The sequence below is a fragment of the Stegastes partitus genome, unplaced genomic scaffold (assembly GCF_000690725.1).
Source record: "Stegastes partitus isolate 25-593 unplaced genomic scaffold, Stegastes_partitus-1.0.2 Scaffold981, whole genome shotgun sequence".
In the NCBI taxonomy this organism is placed as follows: domain Eukaryota; kingdom Metazoa; phylum Chordata; class Actinopteri; family Pomacentridae; genus Stegastes; species Stegastes partitus.
The window spans coordinates 39,471-63,565 of record NW_007578712.1 but is presented as its reverse complement, the minus strand read 5'-3'; the positions used below and the strand labels follow the sequence as shown (position 1 = coordinate 63,565).

The 24,095-nt window shown below is 40.0% G+C and overlaps 1 protein-coding gene across 1 annotated transcript in view; it reads left to right on the top strand.

The window, feature by feature from the left end:
- The window catches only part of tacr1a (tachykinin receptor 1a), a 63,443-nt gene that overhangs the window by 9,641 nt on the left and 29,707 nt on the right, over window positions 1-24,095 (top strand). The window contains exon 2 of the mRNA XM_008294626.1: window positions 17,484-17,678. Within this exon, the coding sequence (XP_008292848.1) occupies window positions 17,484-17,678 (195 nt within the window). The remainder of the gene's footprint in view (window positions 1-17,483; window positions 17,679-24,095) is intronic.

Below are 24,095 nucleotides of genomic sequence, written 5' to 3'. Positions count from 1 at the left end.
AACACTGAGAGGCAACCCAATTCGAACAAGTATGGCTGAATAACTCCAAAATTACTACTTGCCATTGTGTAGCGTAGAGTAATTTTACAGTGTCTGAGCAGAGGTGAGCTGGTGTGTAGGTGAACAGAGAGGCAGGGACTTCAAAGATCTGAACATTCTAGAGGAAGCAACAGTGTTGAGTTACATCTAATCCTAGGTTTTCTGTATTTTATTTATTTATTTTTTTGTTAATGGAAAATAATTCTCAATATGTAGCGTTGATATGCAGAGAGATTTTTCTATTAACCAGAGAGGAACAGGGAGGGGGAAGTTTTTCAAAAGCAAGAAAACAAAACAAACAAAAAAAGGTGTCTGGGCTGCACTACAACTCAGCTAGCACTTTGTATTGTTTTTAAATCCTTGCAGCGAGCTGACAGTGAGCTCACAGGATGACAAGAATATTCACAGATGAATCCCTGAAGGGCACTTCAGCCGGTGTTGTTTTAACAATGAAGCCCATTCACTGAAGACGTTTCACCGGCTTTGTGACCATTTCCCTCTGCTGCTACATGCTGCTCAGCACCCAAGTGACGAGCTAATATAGTAACAAATGAAAGTGTGATTGGCTGAGACCGGCCAGCTGAATTTCCCACATCGCTGGACCATTTATATTCGGCTGCAGTCGCTGTGGCACACAGACAGCTTGTCCCGGCCAGAACAGGTCGTGGCAGCGGATGACTTACTGCACAGCATATCAACAAGAGCTTATGATGGCCTCCTCTCCAGCTCTCTCACCTCCGTCCTACAATTTCCTCTTCCCCTCCCATCTACTGTCCCCAGAGACACCATCATAGGAAGTTATTCTGGCCTCTGTCACCCCTCTGCTTCTCCATGAGTCAGGCTCTGTGCATGGAAATTGAGAAGAAGGTGTTTTCTCACTACAATGGGATTATGTGACACGGATAAAAACAGGCAATGTGGTGACAGATGTGACAAGATGAAACTGTGTTTATATATAAATTCACTTCACCTCTCGCTGGCTTTGATGTGCAAATCATAGCATGAAAACACTACTGAGAGAGAAATATTAGATTGTAGCTTTTAGGGTTTTCCTCATTTAACCCTGACTGAAGTCTGTCCCAGGCCATAAGAACCATCATTTAGAAGGAAGTCACCCTCTGGCAACAATGAATATTCATGACTAACTTTAATGGAAATACTGTACATCCAACACTTGTTATTTTATTATTTATGTGCTTTATTTGTTCTTTTAGAGTGGACAGGTGTGACTAAGACAGTCATTGCCATTGTTAGGACTAAAAAATATGAACGAACAAAAATGAAAAAGAAAAAAAAATAGAACTTTAAACTAAATCAAAGCAAATGAAAAGAAATCAATACAAAAAAGAAATCTATTAAACAGTTCTACAGTCCGACACTATTGCATTTTATTCGGGTTCTTTTAGTTACATTATTTACTCATAGCACTTTGCATTCACGCATACCGGCCTGGGTGTTGTAACCATAATGAGTGTGGACTATTGTGATCAGTGCACACAAATATTCAAGAGCATGCTCTGGGAAGATGCTCTCCATTCAGGATGATGCTGACACGGCTCCTGTTGATCCTTGCCGAGCTGCAGTGGCAGCAATGTGAGAAACTACTCTGCCGTGTCGAACAGTCATAATAAAACAATATTTTCTAAACAATGACACAAGAGGTTCCCTGAAACAAATATCAAAACATCTTGTTCTACAAAAACAAATGTGGCTATAATCAAGGCTTTCTATGAGATGACAGTGTAAAAATGTTAAAGTGAAAAACAACAGCACATAGTAATGAACGTACAGAGCATTATTACGTCAATCTGCATCTTAACTCTGCTTTATGAAGGATTTTATTGAGTTTCAGCTCGCTGTGTCGCTCTCCAGTCAGCTACTTTTAGTTCAGCTTCACTGCTCTCACTGAGCAACAGGCGGCTGATTTATGCAAAAGTGTGGCAGGTAATAAGCCTGGGGTTGAACCAATAACAGAAGAGATATTGAATTTATATTTGTTGATGATATGCGAGTGGGAGCTTATTTTTACAGACCAAAGTTCTTGTATGATTCAGTTCACTGACAGCTGAGGCTCAGGTGGTAGAGCGGGTTGTCCACTGATTGTTACGTTGGCAGTTTGATTTCCCGCCAGCCCACATGTCAAATTGTCCTTGAGCAAGACACTGATGCGATGCGCCCAATGGCAGGCAGCACCTTGCATGGCAGCTCTGTCACCATCGGTGTATGAATGTGTGTGTGAATGGGTGAATGAGAAACATTGTAAAGCACTTTGAGTACCACTAAAGTAGAAAGGCGCTATACAAGTACAGACCATTTACCATTTACATGATGAGTTAATCTAAGAACAACAGCGGTTCAGTTTTATACCTAACACTTCAGGTGATTTGTGCCAAATTTGAGGCAATATGTTTTATGTCAAGCATTAAACTTGTACACTCGGCACCCTGAATACTTTCAGAAACGGTGGACATTTTATTTTTTTTTACCTAAATGATATATTTCACATATCTCCTGAACAAACGATGCACGGCACAGAAAGGTCTGACGTCTGTCCACATGTTTTGATGGTCAGTTCTTACAATGAGCATAAACTTATCCAGTTAATAGATGACAGTGACTTCAGAGATGCTTTTGGAAGGAAATCCCAACAAAGGCAAGCAGTGTTTCCTCTACATTCATTTAGGAGTGGGGGGCTGGCATTCCTAAATCCTAGCTGCAGCTCTTTCAAATTTCTTTTTTTTAATTATTATTTTTTTCCACCACTGCATGTTTCAACCTTCACAGCAGAGTCCTGCACTGGGTCAGGTATTTGCGAGTACTATGGGAAACTACAGATAACTATCTTCAGCCTTGAAAGTGACGTCACGTCCAGCACCAGGCTCCAGGTCAAAGAGTCAGAGGAGGGCCGTCTTGGAGAATAGGGCAGCGACTTACTGGAGAAAAGGTAGACTTATTAGCTGTAATCAGATGTGATGTGAGTGTAATTGATGTAATGTTAATGTTTTGTAAGACAAGTAACATTAGACAGGGAGGAGCAGTGGACAGCAGCAGACATTTAATAATAATATATCATCAGACATGAACTAGAAACTATTTTAAATGATTAGGGTGTAGGAAATTGAGAGAAACAATCTGATTATTGTTTGGATTTGTAGGTGAAGACTGACGAAAAACAGGCTGCAGGGAATCAGCTTGCATCATGTATGCTGCTGAGCCTCTCAGAGAATTTCCTGTCAACAGAGTCTTGGAGCTCTTCTATGAAAAACCCAGAAAATGTATCTGTTCTGAGCCTGGGTGCAAACTTTGCCACTGATTCTACAGCCCCATCAAGAAATTATTATTTATTGCTTTTGTTTTTATTTATTTAATTTAATTTAATTTTTTTTATTTTTTTATTCTTTTCATTTTAACAGTCAGCCTTTAAAAAGCCATTTTCAACTGGCCATTCAATAAATAGGTTGTAAAAGTAAAATCTGCAGTCAGATGTCATTTGTTTATGCTCCTGGACAGCATGCCCCTGCTACTGAAAAAAAAATCCTCGAAGAAACACAGTCATAAAGAAGTTGTGACACAATGACTCAGCATGTCTCCTGTCAAAATATTTGAAAATACAAAACGACCTTTCATCACTCCGTCAGCTTGTTATTAATGATATCAATGTTAATTCAAATGCTAAAGGTATGTTTTGATTATCCATGAATCTAATAGTGTAGATAAAATGAATGCAGGACTTTAACATTGGCTGGAAATCACAATATGGTGGAAATGAGCTGCTTGGTGGAGGTCTGCAGGTGCTTTTCTGGTTCCTATTATTTCTGTCCTCTACACAATGTCACGTACACCAGAATAAGCCTTTATTATACATATCTATGGTATGAACCCCCCAAAGAGTAGAGACTGAGCAAGATAGTTATCTGTAGTTTACCTTAGTACGTCTCCCGAGTACCCGACCCATTGCAGGACTCTGCTGTGAAGGGGGAGACGTGACGGTAGTGTATTTGCGACAATAAAAATAAATTTAAAAAAATAAAAAAATAAAAGATAAAAAAGTTCAAGGAGCGGCGGCTAGGATTTAGGAATGGTGGCCCGCCACTTCTAAATGAATGTAGAGGAAACACTGTATGAACTTACCTGTCAGTAGTTCCGCTCAGTCCACTCCTGTAATGTAGTCTGGCCGTAGCTTCCTCCTGTACGACTGAGAAGACAGCGGTGAGGACTGAATAAGTCAGAGCTCCATCTAGGACAGCATTCTGCACGAAAATTTCATGAAAATCTGTGCATAATTTTTCGAGTTATCTTCCTAACAAACAGATGAATGCCGGCTAAAACATAACCTCCTTGGCGGAGGTAGTAATACTGAAAATGGACAGTAAAAGATGCTGACCTGGTTAAACCATATGATGCATTTTCTGGCGCATCCATCACACATTGTGTACATATGTCCATCCATTTGTGTGCTTGCAAAATTTGACTGACTTTTTGGTCAGTCAGGCCTTGATATAAGCTCATATTTAGTGCCTCTGTACTCAGTAGGATAAACTTTCGTTTAAGGCTGGCACAACTTTAGCCGTGCTAGCAAAACTGTAACCAATGTAAGTCATTAAAAGCTCCTCGCCGATATTATCCAATAAATCCGGTTCTTAAGAAACGTGTCATGCAATACTGGTTACTGACTCTCAAAAAACAAAGAACACAGAAGGCAAATAAAGGGTTAATATACTCACCAAAGTGCCTTTTTTTTTTAACATGTATATTATATTTAATGCTTTGTTGCATGTTTGTGTAATTGAAAATTCCTCTCTGTTGTAAAGTTAAACAAATACTGAAGGACAAACTATTGTCAGTGAAAATGTGAAAATGTGTCAGTGAAATGTTCTGCCTGTGATTCATATCTGTGTTGTTGTTGTAAGCATTAAGAGACCAAAAAAGAAGCTATTTTATTAATTATGTATTTTTTAAGTTAAACGCCCGATCAATCGGTTATCAGATTTTTTCTTTTGCCAAATATTGGAGTCGGCATCAGCCTCAGAAAATCCATATCAGTCAGGCCCTAGTATGTTGCATTCATGTTGTGTTTGGAATTTTAAAAGCCTGATCCTTCTGTTCATTGAGCTTGACAATACAATGACGGTAGAGTAGAACAATATTCAATATGACCTTCTTAGCTTGTAAAGAACACACAAAGACTGAGTTTGTATTTCAGAAGTATGTTTGCTTGTTGAACCTATTCTTCACTGTCTGCTTCAAAATGTCCCTTCATATTGACACTAAGTTGTGAACTTCAAGGAGGCTTTCTTGCATTTGAAATGCCCCCGGCAGCCTTTCTTCCAGCCACAACTTGAGAGCTTAACGATGGACTGGCTTGCCTGCGGAAGAATTGATTGGTGTCCATGAGGCGTGTTTGCGATGGCTCCATTTCTAAAAATAATCAGGACCGCAAGCTGTTTAAGTGTGGCAAGTTTAATGCTTTTAGGAAAAAGTAAACATCCTTTTCATGTATCACCTGGACTATAAATAAAAAGTATAACTAGTGTCTGACCAGCAGTCTCAGCTGAACATTAAGGTTGTTTTTAACATGGGGAAGAAATCTGTGCTTCAGACATATGTGGTTATTTTCTGCTCTAATATGCCTCCTAATTTTAATGCTAAATCTGCCTGCTGTACATGCTGATCAGGTCCCCACATATGGCAGTATATTATTGCCACCATGTCAGTTTTTCATTATAATGAGAACATTTTCTTATTGAAACAAGACACTGTACAAATTTGAAAACTTTCTCATTTTAACAAGACAATTCTCATTTTAACAAGAAAACTTGTGCAGCACATTGCTGCTCTTTAAGCATTCTAGAGCTTAAAGAATGATGGTATTATCTGCTGCTAGACATCATGCTGTTAGTCATAACAGACAGGGTATTGTAAATCGAGAGCAGATAATGGCTGCGTAAAGAGGGAGTCTATGATTCTGGAGAAAGATTGTTAATATTTCGCTGGTTAGCATATTTAGATAGTTAGGATCTGCAAGAATTACCACCCCTCTCACTGTCATGACCCTATTTGCCCTTGTTCTTTAAACAAGCACAAGAACGCTAGAATAGTATTCGATGGAATCATCTGAGCCGTTCAGTTTGTTTAGTTTGGCTGTTAATGGACGTTTTTCAGTGCGCACACAGATTAATCAGCTAGCAGGCTGTGAGGACATGTTCAGTGAATTTGACAAAAAGCATATTGGTTTAGGAAACTTTAACTAAGAAACTGCTCAAATACAAGACTGACACAAACACAAAAACAGTTTGAATCACTGTGAATCACTCTCACTGTTGCATGCTGTGATGAGGTGCATGCTTGTTACTATGGTTACATATCTGACAAATCAAGCATGTGTGTGTCACAAAGCATGACATGATACACACAACCAAATGTGATCTCACAAATATGACAAACTTTATCGTTTATATCCTGCACACTGAAACAAATCAAAACCTCCAGAGTTTATTTCCCTTTGAGGTTTTCAAAAGACAGCCTGCTCTCAGTTCCTCCATAAGTCTCCATCCATCAATGTCAGTGTCACACATTTAGATAATTCTGAACAGCTGCCTCACAGTCATGTCACCTCCGACAACAACACTCCTATCAACACTTGTCATTTCCTGTCACTGAAAAAAAATCAACTCAGATTAGAGCTCCAGAAATGGCTGCAAGGGTGGATGTGATGCGCCTGATTGAGGGCATTTAGCTGACCGGTGGCTGTCATTATTATTAGTGATGTGATGTTATCTTTCATTAGGTGTCCTGACTTTTATCTGGTTGATTACTGAGACACTGAGTTATTGCTATGTTGGCCCTGAAAACTCAATGTACTACCTAGGAAAACATATGTCAAAATGCCAGCAAATGAAGCTTCTTTACCGGTTTGACAATGCATTAAATTAAAAGGAATTATAGACATGCTCTGTATAAACGGTAAAGACAACAAAATGTTTTTCCTTACAGTAGTGCATTGTCATAGCCTAACAGCGTTTTCTGAATCTACTCAGCAACAACAAAGAAGATCTATGAAGAGGACAGTGATAAGAAAAACAATAGTCCACATGGGCATCATGTCCCCAACTGAACTATCACTAAACCACATCCTAAACTGAGGTAACCAACTCTTAGAAGAAACATACATGGCAAAGGTACTTCATGGTACATGGCATGTTTCTCCTTCAGAGTAGTTAAAGCTATAACCCCTAAGAGCCTTCATGTTACAGCAGTCAGTGCAATTTCTTATTTTTACATTAATTTACACATTTGTCTCCATTCTTATATCCTGGAGGTTTCTTATTGGCTGTACATTTCCATATTTATGACATTTTATGTGAAACATTACCTTTACATCTTTGTATAGACCACATGACCTCCAACTGGTGACTTTAGAGAAATACATTCACTCTAAGTAATGTTGTCTCTCTTTTAACCTACAACTGAACACAATACCACAAAGATTGAACGCTTTTTGTGACACATTGCTGTAACCACATTGTAGCTAATGATCAAAAGCCCTATTTACACATAACTAATACCTCCCAGGGACCTGATTGATTTAGAAATTCTAAATCTGTCTCTGTATTTAATCACATTTGATGTCTGTTTTGGTGGTATGTTTCTGTATTTGGCTGTGTTTTGTGCTTTGCTGGTATGCTTTTATATTTGGTTGTGGTTTTGTGTTGTTGCTGTTTGTTTCTGAGTTTCCTGTCTTTGTTTTCTTTTTTTTAAATGGCTTAATTTGGGGGCTTCAGGGTGACGCAGTTAGTAGCACTGTTGCCTCGCAGCAAGAAGGTTGCTGGTTCACGTCCCGGTGAGGAAACTGGGGTCTTTCTGCGTGGAGTCTCCATGTTCTCCCCGTGCAGCGTGGGTTCTCTCCAGGTTCTCCGGCTTCATCCCACAAGTCCAAAAACATGTTGAGGTTAATTAGTGATTCTAAATTGTCTGTAGGTGTGAATGTGAGTGTGCTTGGTTGTCTATCTCTAAGTGCAACCCTGCGATAGACTGGTGACCTGTCCAGGGTGTCCCCTGCCTTCGTCCTAAGTTGGCTGGGATAGGCTTCACCCACCCACGACCCTAGTAAGGTGTATAGGTAATGGATGGCTGGATGCCTTAATGTGTGCTCTCAGAGCCATCATACAGACGTGTTAAATATACAGTTGAGGTATATTATTCATTTTACCACTATCAATGTTTTTATGATTAGAACTGATCGTTCACCAGCACATGCTATGTACGCTGCTAGATTGTGCTCTCCTCAACCAGATAACTCATCTACCACCACAATAGACACACACTGCCTACTGAGTATCTCTATGTACACATACATACACACTTACACATGCTACACACATAATCAAGGAGGCGGAGATGCAGGTGGATATTGGTTTTGCACAGGACACATGAGCGTCATCTGGTAATTGATGAGACAAAGGTGGCTGACAATTTCACATGCATGCATGTGGATGATAACGGAAACACCAGTGGCAATCCTTCAAATTACTAGCCAACACACACACATACACAAACACACACAGACCTTAGGCTCTGCCACCATCTCCCTGCCTATCTCCGTCCAAGTGTTGATGGGAATTTTACGTAACCTTCTGCAAAACAACAACAAACCCCCCGAGAGACCAATAAACCAGAGGAAACAATTTAATGATCAAATTACTACAGCCTACTTTCAAATGCAATTTGGAAAAAAGGGGAGAAAAAAAAAATCACTGGCAACCTTGAAGGCAGGCAATTTCATCTGTCGCTTTTGCTGCTTCCTTCTTAATCACTTGCATCTCAGGGAAACAGTGGAGCAGGCTCATGGTGTTTATATCGAACCGCTGCATTGCCATGGCAGTTTAGTTGCTATTTGTGGATAATTGGAGGTGTATGTCACACATGAAACCAAGCACTGGCTGCCCATGCTGCCTGCCACCTCACGAGAAAGTATCCTATTGAGACGAATCAGATATTGCCCACAGACACATATTTGAAGTGCAAAGTCTCAAAGGTGTGCTTTCTAAGATGTAAAATGAAAGGGAGGGGAACACAGGGGAGCGGAGCTCTCCCCTGGCAAATCCATAAAAATGAAATACTTCTCAGCTGTGGATGTGTTTTTTTTTTTTTTTTGCGACATTATAATGCTGAGATTGACTTTTTCACTGAATGAAAAGAATGTTCATATTGAGTTACACTTAGGGGTTCAGGAGTATAGATCATTCTCTGTTTGCAGGCAGAGGAGCTACCCAAACAGAACTGAAGCACTCACACTGAAGCATACTGAGATTGGAACAAAAGTGGAATATGGTTTGAATGTGCACAGCAGACATCAGTCACAAAGCTCTTGCAAAATAATTTTAAGTTACAGCTAAGTTAAGCCTTTTCAAAATTGACTTTTAGATTGGGTTCCCACTGTTGCCCTGAAGGATGCATAACATGACTTTCCATTATTCCCTTTGTTCTCCATAAAAACAAGTGGAACATCATGTAATACTAGGATACAAGTATACACATGGACACAGACAAGTTCAAAAATGATGATCCTTCACAGATTGAGTCAACATTATTGATTTCACAACAATAGTGCATGTCAGGGCCTTGCACGTATTAGAGAGTGAACTGTCGGTTGTTGTTCTCACCATGTTGGATGTGGGAGAATTGGGTAGGTGTAAAACCCTGAGAGACTTTGACAAAGACAAAGTTATTGCAGCTCGGAGGCTGGATCAAGTGGATCTCCGAAACATCAAGGCTTGTACAGTCCTGCCGATGATGACCTATTGACTGTGATCCCGGGAGAAAACTGGCAATTGAAAAATTCAGGGATGTGCTGGAACAATCTAATCCGTGGTGCCTGCAAATCACACCTCGCAGAAATAAATGGAACTGCTGCTAACCTCTTGGGGGCAGACACCACAGGGCGTCTTCACAGATCTCAGAGAGTCCATGTCTCAGGTGATTGGAGTCGTTTTGTGAAGGACCAGTTGCACATTTTGGAACATCAGTATACAGCCAGTGTGGCATTCATGTTAAGTGACTTATTTCCTGATCAACCCCATTTCCTGTAAATTAACATCTTAAAATTGATCCAAATAGTGGCATTGACAGCTGTGTGTGAGACACTCAGATTGCGCAGCAACGTTTATTCCATTGACTCTAGTGTTGGCTCTGTAATCTGTCAAAATATGGACCGTTTGTTGCATTCATTATGAAAATGTATCCTCAGCACTTTACACTGTGCCTCTCATTACAGGTCTTAACAGTCCACTTGGTTGAAGGACCTGAGAATGGAGTGAAAATTATCCCCAGTCTAATCATGGCAGGAGTACTCAGTACAGATATGAAACTGTTTATCACCCAGTTGGTTTCAGAATTGTTGGTGTGGGATGTGTCCTTTTCACATTAGGTCTAACATTTCAAATCCTTGAAGACCTCTCATTCACCCATGCACACACACTGCAGCAATTACGTGGTCCGGTGGTTGATGGCTTCCTCCTTAAAAATATTTTGACAATGCAGAGTGGAGGAGCTGGAAATCAAACTGCCAACCCTCCGAGTACTGTACCTCCTGAGCCTTGCCGGTTTGATAAACACACATAGTTCTATTTGGGTTACAAATGGCTTAATCCAGTCGAGGTTCAGTTTCCATTTGACAAAATACTGATATTTGTGAATGTAGCAGAGTTACAAAAGGGGTGGATGAGAGGAGAATGCAGGAGCTGGGTGGAGCTGTACCAGTATCTAGTAAACCCGACAACGCCACCTGGACACTCTCATCCCAGGAGCTACTATGTTAAATTTGAACTACCACCATAGTCATATGCAGATCACACAAGTTCGATAGCTGAGAGAAGACAGAGACGTGGTAATTACTTATTGGCTTTAAGCTGTTAGCTAACGCTATGCTAGGTTGGCATAACTATAGCAATGTTATTGTTAACACAAACAGACAGAGAGTAACTTAAGCAAGGTTAGCACAACTTTAGCAATGCAACGGAAATGAAAGGCATGACCAACGCAATGAAAAAGACACATGGCAAAGAGAGTTAAAGTGAAACAGGAGACATGTTGAGTCATTGTTAATGTCACAGCGTCGTTATGAACTTATCTGTCAGAAGCTCCGCTCAGCCCACTCCTGTGATGTCGCCTAGCTGTAGTGTACTCCTGTACTACTGAGAAAACAGCGATGAGGACTGAAGGACTGAATGGAGTCAGAGCTCCATCTATTGGACAAGTGACACAATAACATCATTCTGCACGACTCTGACACTTAACAGCATTTACTGTTTTATGAGAAAATAACCAGATGGTAAGCCAGAACATCACCAAAAAATCTGTTCATTGTGCCATTATCAACATTTCCTGAAAATTTGTGCATAACTTTTTGGGTGATCTTGCCAACAAACAAACAGACTAACTAACTAACTAACTAACTAACTAAATCAATAAATAAATAAATAAATAACACCGGCTAACCTCTTTGGCAGAGCTAACTAGGTTAATATCATTACCTGCCAGTCTCTGGCTACAGAGGTGAGGGCCACGCCAGCAGGGGGCGCTGGAGCTGCAGAAGTCACGGTGAACTGGTAGCTCGGCTATGATGTCACTCTGGTGGGTGGAGACATCTGACTTGAACCCAGAAGCTGTACAACAGATAACAGGCACCAAACACACAGGATTCGGGACATGAATTAGAGTTCATGGTGTGTAGAGAAGGGACTGGTGGTGCCTGGAGTAGACATGAAAACTGGAGCCTGTGGACTAACAAGATGGGCGGAGCTGGGACGAGCGAAGTTTCTGATGTGGATTTTATGAACTGAAGCAGCCAAAGCAGTTTCACAATTTCACATCTATTACTAACTGAAATGTCCATAAAAATACATTTTTATTGCAATGAAGACTGAGTGTGTAGCAGGTCGTGTTAATGAGACCAATAGTAAATGGAATACAGGTTCTGACAAAACATTAAGAAGCTTGTTAGTAGGAGTCTTTTTTCTGGGTTTTTTTATCTACCTGTAGCATCAAACAGAACAGAAAACTAGGTGACTGTGAGAAGATGATGTGAATTTCAAAATCAGTGTATTGGAATAGAATCAATGATTTTGTCTTTGGGTCATTCCACCTTAAACTCCTGAATTCCTAGAACAATTTCTGCCAAACTATCTCTGATTTGCCTAGAAGTAAAACGGTAAAAATGTCAATCTTTTATCTTTAATAGTTCCTGAGATACTGTCCTTTATATATTTTTGTTTTAAAAATGTATCTTGTTAAGTATTTAATATCAAGCACAGATTTAACAGATACTATTTTGAATATCAATAATTCATGTTTAAAAAAAGTTTGAAGCTCATTAGAGGTGCAGATGAGCAGAAGGCCCCTAAATCATTTGAGATGGAATGACTCCTTGAAGTTTTTATACAGATTAAACAAAAAGGATAAAAATGGATTAATTAGTGAGCTTTAGTGGACATATTTAGCAGTCTGTTCCCAGCTTTTGTGCTAAGCTAAGCTAACCAGCTGTCAGCTATAGCATCATAACATTTGTGGGTTCTCAGCAAACAAAAGTTGATTAAAAATCTAAACTCACTGTTTTAGTTTTTACAACATTATTGTCCTGTAAATGTTAAAAGCTGAACCTAATTAGAGTCAATAAAGGATTATAGAGGATTTGGATGGAATAAGCAGATTGGCACAGGATTTGGGTTTGGTATTAAATCCTAAATGATGTGTTTGTTTGTAATAAGGTTATTGTTCTTTTTCTGAAATGTGTATCTTGAAATCACATTCCTTCTGAGAAGATTGTATCATCTTACATGATAAATTCCATTATTAAAGAGTACAGACAAGGTAAGACCTCATTTAATGACTAAACTTCTGCTGTCAGTGTTCCACTGTACATACAGGCTACACTAAATCCAAGCAGTTCTTGCATACTATCATTGATGAGGATGACGATGATGATGTAGGCTGTCGAGCTTGCAGGTCGTGGTCCTCTGTAGATGTGTTTGATTCTGACATCAGACATCATCTGACTGTGATTCACCTCGTTGTAGAAAAAAGCCACATGGCTGCCAGTGCTGTTTGAATCAGAGCCAAAGTAAAGTCGAGGCTGTGATCTCCCACTTTCAGCAGACCACAGGGAGCGTTTGATTTCAAAGGCCTCCTCTTGTGCCTGATATAATTAGAGTGAGGACGTCCATTTAGCAGATTCATTTGGGTTGTTAGTGGGATTAAGCCTTTAATTAGACCTCGTTGGCTCAGGACAGCGTTTGATTGGAGAGCTTTGCTTTGAAGGGAAGCAAAAAAATAATAACTGATGTTGATGGTGTGTAGACATGAATATACAGCATATAGCGCACAGTTACGGACTGTGGGATTTTTAATATATGAAGCATAGAAATAAAATTTGACCCTGAGAAATGATTTCAATAAAATCATCACCCTACTGGATTAATATCGTTTCCAGATTATTGAGCTGTAAGGAAGAACAAACTTTAGAGTTTTGATGCAGGGAAATCAATACAAGTGAATCTCTGACATACTTTAGGCAAAAATCAATGTAGGGAATAAAAACGAACTGAAGTGCAGTATGAATTATTTTCTCCCCTTGCTGTGAAGTATTGTATTTTTGCTGAGGAGAAATGTGTTCCGCCAGCAAAGGAGTTTTACACAGATTTCCTAATGAGGCTCAGTTCTAATGATGTACGAGGTCATTTTAAGTTATTCATGCACTTCGCCATCCCTCTGAGTAGGAGCATGATTATGACAATGTGAAATTATTATTCAGATGTTGAGGGGAATCATTTGAATAGAATTCTAACAGCTCATTTCATGGCAGACACTTACTTTATAATGTAACTCCGGTGTCGGTTTCTTTCCACAGAGCCTCGTTACATGATCCTGTCCGCACAAAAGAAGTCTGACCTATAAAGTGATTTTTAACAGATCAAAGTGTTAAAAGTTGTTTTCCTGTAAACCTGAAATAAAGAGGAATGTTGCATGTTTTTGCCGTGCTGCGTGGGTGAGTGTGTGTGAATTTTCACATTCTGCAGATTGTGTTTCAACACAGAGTTCAAGTTACCCTTCAAGAAGTCTATTTTAAGATTATGACTCTCACACAAATGAGCAGTTTTACACTTTACTTACATCAAGGACTTAAATAACTTGTGATCACACAATTAATCCTCCATTTGCACAGCTGTCAGTGGTGGAAGAAGGATTTCGATCTTTAAGGGAAAGTACTGACGTCACACTGCATAGCTAAGAATTCTCAGCAATATGTACCTAAAGTATGAAAATTAGAAGTGCTGACTGTGCAGTAAAATGTTTGAGTTAATTATTAGTTTATACACAACTACGTATCTCTAAAAAGTCTGTATTCCATTAGCTCAGAAAACTGCGCTGTGTGACAGTGCATTTTCCATGAGGAAATAATCTAGCAGGGTTTATGTAAAAAAAAAAAAAAATAATGTATGCAACAGCAGAAATGTATTTTTAAATGTTTTTTTGTGGTTGTTTTTGTGCTTTTTTGTCTTTTCTAGATTTCTACCTACTGCAACTTCAGAGTCCCTTTTTCAGTCATTGATTAATACCCTAAAACCTCATCTCTGACTATTGATGTTTAATATTTAGTTGTTTTGTTGATGAAAATAATTATTTGATGGAGTTCTGTGGCTTAGATGTAACTCTACACTGTTGTTTTCTTACAAATGTATGCTATATTTATGTCTACTACTGGAAAGACTGCTACGTGCAGTGCAATGAGTGTCTTATAGACAGTTGTGTAGCAAAGGAACAGTGACAGTGATTAAAGTGATTTGCTCTTAGCTTTAATTTGAGGATGTTTCCATCCATAACAGATGAAACGTTTGAGACATGTACTTCTTTTTACACACAGTTCCGACACATTAATTGGATGAGTTCATGTGAATTTCAATGAGTCGCCTTGCTTAGCATTTGGTGTCAAATTCTTTGCAGTCAATGACAGCCTGAGGGTTCCAACTATAGACTGACTGTGAGCCCAAAATATCTCAGAAGTTGGTGCTGCCATTTTGAGATGCTGATGTTATTTGTAGACAGATTCAATGCAGTAAAGACCAGGAAGTGGAAACATGGTGTTGAGATTCCACTGTTTGTGTGGGCCTCAGTACTACTGACTGTATACTGACATGAAGCAAGGCCTCCTTCATGTTTGCTGATGAAACAAGTACCAAACTAAAAACAATCAAAGTATGATGTGGTTTCTGTCACAATAAATACAGTTTGTTTTATCAGGAAGTCTGGTTTTGATTAGTTATTTATTCAAGCTGTGTGGAGGCACCTGAAAACCTGAAGAACTTTCCTTAACCATGTGATTTCTTGTCATCTTTTCATCACCACAAAAGAGTTTTTCAGTGAGTTAAGTTTGTGTTTTGAGGGCTAACCTAATTGTCAATACTAAATTGACCATCAAGTGTGCAACTACACAAAGTTCGAGGAGTCTGTGTTCTTACTTGGACCGGCAAGAGGAGGAACCTTCGTACTACGCCTCCACTTCCTGCTCACTTGTCTAAAGAGTCTGGCTGCAAATGCTGCCAGCAGCTCAGGATGGCATTTTTGCAATATTTTGGCTTGACCTTTGTACAGTGGGAGGAAGTGATGACACGTCATCCATCTTTACATACAGAGAGCAGACACCTGATATCTGCTAATGCTTTTGCAGACCTGCACTACCGACAGTTTGACTGCTTGCTTGTTTTACATCTTGATGGAGTGCATGCTTTGTTGCACTGAGGTCAGGTAAATGGTAAATGGTCTGCACTTGTATAGCGCTTTTCTACCTTTGCGGCGCGTTACAGTGTTTCTCATTCACCCATTCACACACACACACATTCATGTACCAGTGGTGACAGAGCTGCCATGCAAGGCGCTAGCCTGCCATTGGGAGCAACTTAGGGTTCAGTGTCTTGCCCAAGGACACTTCAACTGTGGAGGGGGTGGGGATCGAACCGCCAATCTTAGGACAACCGCTCTACCATCTGAGCCACAGCCGCCTGCTAGGTAACCTATTTGGCCAGGGAGCAACAACCCTCCTGCTTCCTGTTTACATTATGCTGTCCTATGTAATAAAAGCAATAATGTAGAGACAAAAATAATCAGAAATCAGAGGGTTAAAGTGCAAATCTCTCATTACATGTTTGAAGCTTCTCCTCCAGAGTGATGAGTCCCACTCTGTTACAGATCGAACTGGTTTCCTGAAAAAGGCAATAAAATAAATGGCAAAGATATATTAAATTGAAATGTTTTTGTGATTCATCACAAACAAACATAATCTGAAACAACATATACTTCCATCAAAACGTGACTAAGAATGCAGTTTAGTTGTGTAGGAATGTAAAAGATTGGGCTGTATATGTAGGAGGTACAGTGTATTCTTGGATATAGGTTAGCTACTCTCCTTTTTCCAGATTTTATGCTAAGCTAACTGGCTGCAGAATGTGGTTTTATAAGTAATGGACTAACAAGATGTCAATAATCTCATGTAGCCCTCAGCAAAAACACACATTTCTAAAAATGTCAGTCTGTGTTTACCTATTTGATACTTTTTATACATATTTTTTTGGCATCTACTTGATATAGATGTCTCTAAAAACAAAGGGGGTTAGTGCCAAAGTGGGCCAAACCACATTTACTAGCTTTAGAGAAAAATGAGGTCAAAATTTTGTGTTGCAAAAAGAAAATCCTTGTAGTTGGAGGAGTCTTTATATGTCCAGAGATTGAAACAGCTACTCTGTAATGACTTATTTAAGTTTTAATGTTGCCTTTCCTTTCGCTGAGTGCCAAAGTGGGCCATATCACATTTGCTACTTTTTGAGAAGAAAAGCGATTCAAGGTTTGTCTTGCTAAACAGCACTGAAGAGTTTACATGGGTCATCGTAAGGAACTAGAGATACTTTTGAGGACCATGGGGTACAAATAGATGCTTGTGGTGGTTCATTAAGTTTTTATTTTACCTTACCATACCTACGAGATGAGTTTTCATGGGGCTTGAGGTTGCGCTGTCCGCCATCTTGACTCACGTGCAACTACCTGCGATATAATGGTCAACAATTCCTGTGGCTTGGCCCAGTTTGCCACGAAAGTTTCATGCTAAAACCATTATGGGCCAAACTGTGGTACTGTGACATTACTAGTGGGCTGTTGGTTGGATCACTTTGCCACGAACTGGTAGACCAGAAACACTTCTCACAAAAACAGAAAACTCAACTTTGGATTTTTTGTGGTTTGGCCTGCTTTGGCACTGAACCCTTCAACACAGTGCAGCACAAACTAGTCACAGAGTATGCCGGTGCTGCCTTATGCCAGATGTAGCGGTCAAGGCTCAGATTTCTCTCCACATGTTGCTCACCATCTCTATGCCTCTGCCCATCTCTGTGTCCCTGCAGGTACATGGCCATCATCCACCCTCTGCAGCAGCGCATGTCTTCCACTGAAACGAAGGTGGTGGTGGGTGTGATCTGGGTTCTGGCTCTGCTGCTGGCATTCCCTCAGTACTACTACTCCAACACGGACCAGCTCCCCGGCCGGGTGGTGTGCTACATCGACTGGCCCGAGTACACCGTGTGCGACTTCAAAAAGATGTGAGTCTCTCTGTGGAGCAGCTATTCACATAGTCAACAAGCGCTGTTAATTACTTTTCAATAGGCAGTAAATGTGGGAGGATGCTGTTTGTATTCAGTGGAAATGAGCGTAAAGTGTAAAAGCACGGAAGCTTTTTGTGCTCCATGGAGGATGAATTGAAGGCACATCAATGAGGATTTGTGTTCTGTCTGCACTGAAACAGGCAAACACAGAGTTAGACAGCAGGAAACAAGGATTAGATTTAACTGAGGCCTTACTGCAACATTTCCTTTCTATTTATAATTCTACAATAACTGTAAAAATACATTGATGATTAAAAGGGACAAAGAATAGTTTTCGCAAATTGAAAGGCATTCTTTTTATTTATTTATTCTTGTTTTTAGTGTTTAAATGTTTTAAGGTCACATTTTCAGCAGAATAGAATGACTCTGACCTGATCACATTGTCCTTGTGTCTTTAGTTCCTCAAAAATGGTCTTCTGGTCAAAGCTTAGAAAGATGATTCCCACTTAGTTCAGCTTTTCACACTCATGTTTGCTCACTAACATGTCCATAGCTTTTAGTCTTACTTAGCAAGCTGTAAAAAAAAAAAAAAAAGTCTGACAGCACTCAGGCAAACCTTGTATGTAACAACAAAGTAGAGATAATTTGTATGAAAGGCCGAACCTGAATGGATTACTTTAGCTGATTATCAAGGCACAATAGGCTGAGTACATGCAGCGGAGGACTGGTCCGGTGTTTATCTACACTATTGATTCTAACTTCTCTGAAAGCCAGCTTTCCAACTTTGCAATTAATTCTATAAATTGCTTTATGTCTATAAATGAAAGAGCCTATTCAGTCATCCCTTTAGATAGCCAAGACGTGATTTTGCTTGTAGCCCTTTGAATTGTCATACATTTAGAATTCAGCCTGATGGCTGCAAAAAGTACAAATTTTTCAACTATAACCAACATTCAGGGAATTTTACTCCTAAGGCAAGTTTTCTCATTCAGCCATACCGGATCTAAGTCTAATCTCCACCTCATATTAAATTGCTCATCTTCTGCTTTAGTTTCCAGCACTGCATTAGGACTTTTGTTTCATAAAGGTTGTTTTCTGCCATGCGGCAAAAACACTGCATTTTTCTATGTGCTCTCTAATGGGCCATTTGGAAGAAATGTCTCTGAAAGCGAGCAGCAATTTATACATATACTGCATGTGTGTGTACGTATTTGTTGGCTGAAAAGGGATGACTAATGGTGTGCTCAGACTAGTGGTTAAAAAGCACCTGACAACAAGTCATTTCCAATGAAAGGTGGTATCACGGAGCTACAAATTACCATCCAATGCGCACTTGAAGCTGCGTGATGGGCAGGCGGCGTGGTGTTGTGTAAACCAATCATATGTTGTTTCATCGTTTCTACTTTGTTTCTCTTTCTCTATGGTGTCCTGTTCCGTTCTGTCTGAAAAATGGAAGAAAAACTTATTCTTCCTGTCATCCATGTCCCAGTGCTACTCCTTCTTTTAACTATGGCTGCAACTTACAATTATTTCGGTAATCAATTAATTTGTCCAAAAAACTAATAATTTTTTTTATTATTCTTGTTTTTTTATGCTTTTTATGATTAATCTTTTTTTGTTTGTTTTTTTAACAAACATTTTTGTTTAGCCTTTATTTACCCAAGTAAGTTACAAGAAAATGTTTTCATGAAGAAAAAGAAAAACACAAGAGAATTGTGGATTTTACAGCATTTTATTTAACTAAATGTTCTGTTATTTTATTTATTTTTTTAACGTTTGCAGGTCAGTTGTCTTTTTTTTGTAAATTTAGTGTGAAGCGCTCCCACACTTTGGATGACTTTGTTTGTGAAGTTTTCTCTCCTGATTTATCTCTTTTCTACGGAGCCCGTCTGGTGACGTCGATAAGTAATAAAAATAACTTGTTTCCACGCATTCGTAAATCGTGGCCACGAGTTATTAATGCGTGGGAATGACATAGTTAAATTGTGGCCTCGCATTATTAATATGAAGAAACAAGAGAAGTTGTGGAGCAAATTTCACAGTGCGGTCATACCAGCTGTCGATTAAGGATAACGGGTGTACTTGCATGAAACATGGAGCATTTTGATTTCATTTCATTTGATTTTAACCTTGGAATGAACTACACCGATATCCTGCGATTTCTTGCGATGAAACACCGTGTGATAATTAATAACTCGTTGCCACGATTTACTAATGCATGGAAACGAGTTAGTTTTTGTTTCCTATCGATGTCACCAGACGGGCTCTGTACTTTTCTCCTTTTTCTTCAAACCTTCACCAGCCGCCGCCGCACTCTTGCTGAATGCATTGACTGCTGTGGCGTACGTGACTCAAAACAAGGCCATCTATTGGCTGTTGGCTACTTCTCCTGCTGTACTGCTAGATTACAGGCAACGGTGGCTCATTGCAGCCACACTTTGGTAACAGATTAGTTTAAAATTTGAAGAAAACAAGCCGCTTACGGGAAAAAAAAACATTTTTAAGCAACTAATCGATGACTAAATTAGTTGACAACTATTTTATTAATCAATTTGAATCGATTAAATCAATTAGTTGTTTCAGCCCTAATTTTAACCATGACATTATAGTCCCTCTCAGGTCATTGATTTAACCTGTCATCTTACATATATTAAAACTTACATACTTTGAAGTTCTTTTTATAAAAATATTCCCTTCATATCTTAAAATGGCTTAGATATAACTACACCATTGCTTCCTCTTGTGTGTAAATCTAGGAAGGCGATTTACACACTAGCCCCTCCTCATTTGTTGCAACTGGAGCACACCAGCTCTGCTCAAACACTCTAGAATTTTTCTATGCTACACTGTAGGAAGTTGTAATATTGCAGGCATTCAATCCTATATGACTGACTGATTCTAAAGAAGAATTACGGATTGGCTCCTACACTTTGTTTTGTGTGAAACCTTGTTAATCTCCATCTGTGTTTTTGAGAGTTCCATTGGTTCACCCAGGTTTCAAAGAGAAAATGCTCAGCCATGGTGTGTACTGTTTATTGTGCTCATGATTTATCTTCCAGCATAAACAGGTAAAAACTTCACAGGGGCATGTTAACGAGGTAAAAAAAACAACAACTTGATTTTCAGCAGACGAGATTTCTAACAACATCAAGTGTTTGAGCAACACTTCAACAGAGACTGAGTGACAGTGTAGCAGGACACACTTGGCTGTTGTGTAATGTAGCTGCTTGTAGTGTGAAGATAACATAAAGGTCATTTTGTGGTTTCTGTATGTCCATTATGATCTGTTTGGAACATCCTGTGATCCAAACAACTACTCTCACAATATCTATTTATGTGTTTGTACCCACACCTCTCTTAAGCAGGGGAAGCTGGCCAGACACTATATGATTTTCATTACACGTTTAAATGAGCCTTTCTGTCGGGCCAGAACCCGTGAATTCACAGCTCACAGTGTGTGGGTCAGTCGAGCAGCCACCATGCGGAGCTCGCACTGAACACAAGCACCAAGCCCCTGGAATTCTTAGTCCAGTGACAATTCCAATAAAATTCATTCAAGAACAGCTTTGCCCTCAGTGTTCACACAAAGAGAGAAAAAGCAGCATTACTTTGTAATGCAGTTTTAAAGCTAAAAGCCACTGGCCTTGCTCTGTTCATCCAGCTTAAGCACGTCAGGCATGCTTTGTGAGAATCCACAAATGTTTAAAGATCATGTACCAGACACAAACATATTCTCTTTCAGAATAGTGTGTGTTTGAGATCAGTAAAAGTGAGAACAGTGAAAGCTCAATACATTCATTTAATTATACCTAAATTTACACCGTACTCTCTATATATTTTTCTTTTGGCTGACTGATGCTGGACTCAAGATGTTTCCTACTTCAATTAAAAGTCCTTTCTCAGTGTCCTGCAGGTTTCAAGTGTCTCACACCTTTTTAAGTTGCCTACTGGACTGTTGTGGAACGAACTGCACTGCTACAATGAACCAAACCCGTATAGAGTAGAGGGGCACTGAAAAGTAAGACAAAATTTAGTTAAACAGTGGTATGATCTTTCCTCTTAACAGATTTAAACATTCCTGTGATATACACATGGAGCTGTGAGGCAGCCATGGATTTTTGTCAGGATGTTTAGCAGACATTTGAATTACTGTTACCCAGCAGGTTAAGGAAGGTTGAAAGAAGCACTAAGAAGAGATTTGCGAGCGCTATGTGACGCTGGTCAGGCAGCTCAGTCAAGGCTGACTGGTCACCTTTCCTCCAAATATCATGTTTCCTTAGGTTGCTAAAATAGAACCAAAGGACTTTGGTATCATACCAGAGGCTAAACATCAACATGAGTCATTTGAACACTTATGCGTTGCTCGTGCAGAGGAATCAGTAAAGCTGTCATTGCTGCAGAGATGCACCAATTTCATCTCCCCTCGCCCCATGATCTATGATCAAAGAATAGGCGTGCAAATGTATTGTTGTGCAAACGCCCCTGTTAATCTTCCCCTTGCACGTGTTGAAATCTTGCTGTGTTAGACAAACTTCTGAAGCTGCCTTGGAAAAACTGGATAAACACTGCATGCCTGGAAGTGATTTATTCACACTTTGCAGCACCCCAGTAACCTCCAATTTCTTCCATTTGTCTTTTTGTAATCCCACTGGCATAACACACATGAAGGCACAAACAGGTACACTTCCACAAATGCACACACATACTAGTTGAGCGAACACAGAAAAACACCCACGTAATGACGCACATATGCAGGCACTTAGACACAGCAACACAGCTCTGATCACAGCTCTGCTGATGGCAACCTCTCAGCTCATCAGCAACAGTGTTTACCCTGCTCTGCTGCCAGACTCCTATTGCCTTTCCCTTCTTCTGCTTCCATCACATATCTCCATGGAAATATAGTTTGTTATGAAAAGCGCAATAGCAATTTCATTGTTCATGATGGGATGTCTGCTACACTTATTACTATTTTAATGAAACTGTAATCAGAGACATGTAAGAATTGAGTGAGAACACAATAGTTGTTCAGCTCGGCTGCTGAAGCTGTAAATGACACAACTGATTAAAGCTGACCTTAGGTCAGGTCCCACATGTCGCTCTGTGCAGGCGTTACCCCATCGCCGCCTTCACTGTCTACATCCTGTCTGCTGCCTTCAGTCAGTGAGAATCAGTAAGCAGGATCTCATAGGAGGGTATTAATAGATGTCACTGTTTGTGGATGCATGCTTACACAGATAACTGCTCCACCACACATACCACACCCCCTTACACACACTCAGTGTCACCTTTAGACACACAGTGAGCAGATGACCAGCAACCCTTCCATGCCTTCTGTTCACATTTGCATGTGTCTCTGTGTTGAAGCCTGCAACAGCAACTTTGAAAATGGCAAAAGTGCCAGTTGACTGAAGCCTGGAGGGCAGCTATGGCTGCAGGCCTTTTGAAGGCAGTCTCAGTCGAATACAATAAAAGACTGGAAGATTTCCAGAAATGTGCTGTATTGGATACTGTTCCTCACAAACAAACATGTGAGACAGCAACAAGCTGTAATCAGCAGCTGACAAATGACAGTGGAGCTGAGCTACAGCAATTAACTGTGGAACACGCAGTGCATATTTCAAGGCTATATACTGAATTCAGTCAGGTATTATACTTCAATTTTTCTTTTAATTTTTATTCAACTTTATTATATGAAATACTCATTCAAACTTCAGAGGCAAATGTAATTTTTACTTCAGTATATATACTTTAATTGATAATATCTGATTAATGGTCGGGCTGCACGGTGGCACAGTTGGTAGCACTGTTGTCTCGCAGCAAGAAGGTCACCGGGATCTTTCTTGCGTGGAGTTTGCATGTTCTCCCTGTGAAGCATGGGTTCTCTCTGGGTTCTCCGGCTTCCTCCCACAAGTCCAAAAACATGCTGAGGTTAATTAGTGATTCTAAATTGTCCGTAGGTGTGAATGTGAGTGTGCTTGGTTGTTTGTCTCTAAGTGTAGCCCTGTGATAGACTGGTGACCTACTCAGGGTGTCCCCTGCCTTCACCTTAAGTCAGCTGGGATAGGCTCCAGCACCCCCACGACCCTCATGAGGATTAAGCGGTGTATAGATAGTGGATGGATGATTGGATCTGATTAATGGTCGGGCTGCAAGGTGGCGCAGTTGGTAGCACTGTTGCCTCGCAGCAAGAAGGTCACTGGTCCGCGTCCCGGTGGGGCACCGGGATCTTTCTCGCGTGGAGTTTGCATGTTCTCCCTGTGAAGCATGGGTTCTCTCTGGGTTCTCCGGCTTCCTCCCACAAGTCCAAAAACATGTTGAGGTTAATTGGTGATTCTAAATTGTCCATAGGCGTGAATGTGAGTGTGCTGGTTGTTTGTCTCTAAGTGTGGCCCTGTGATAGACTGGTGACCT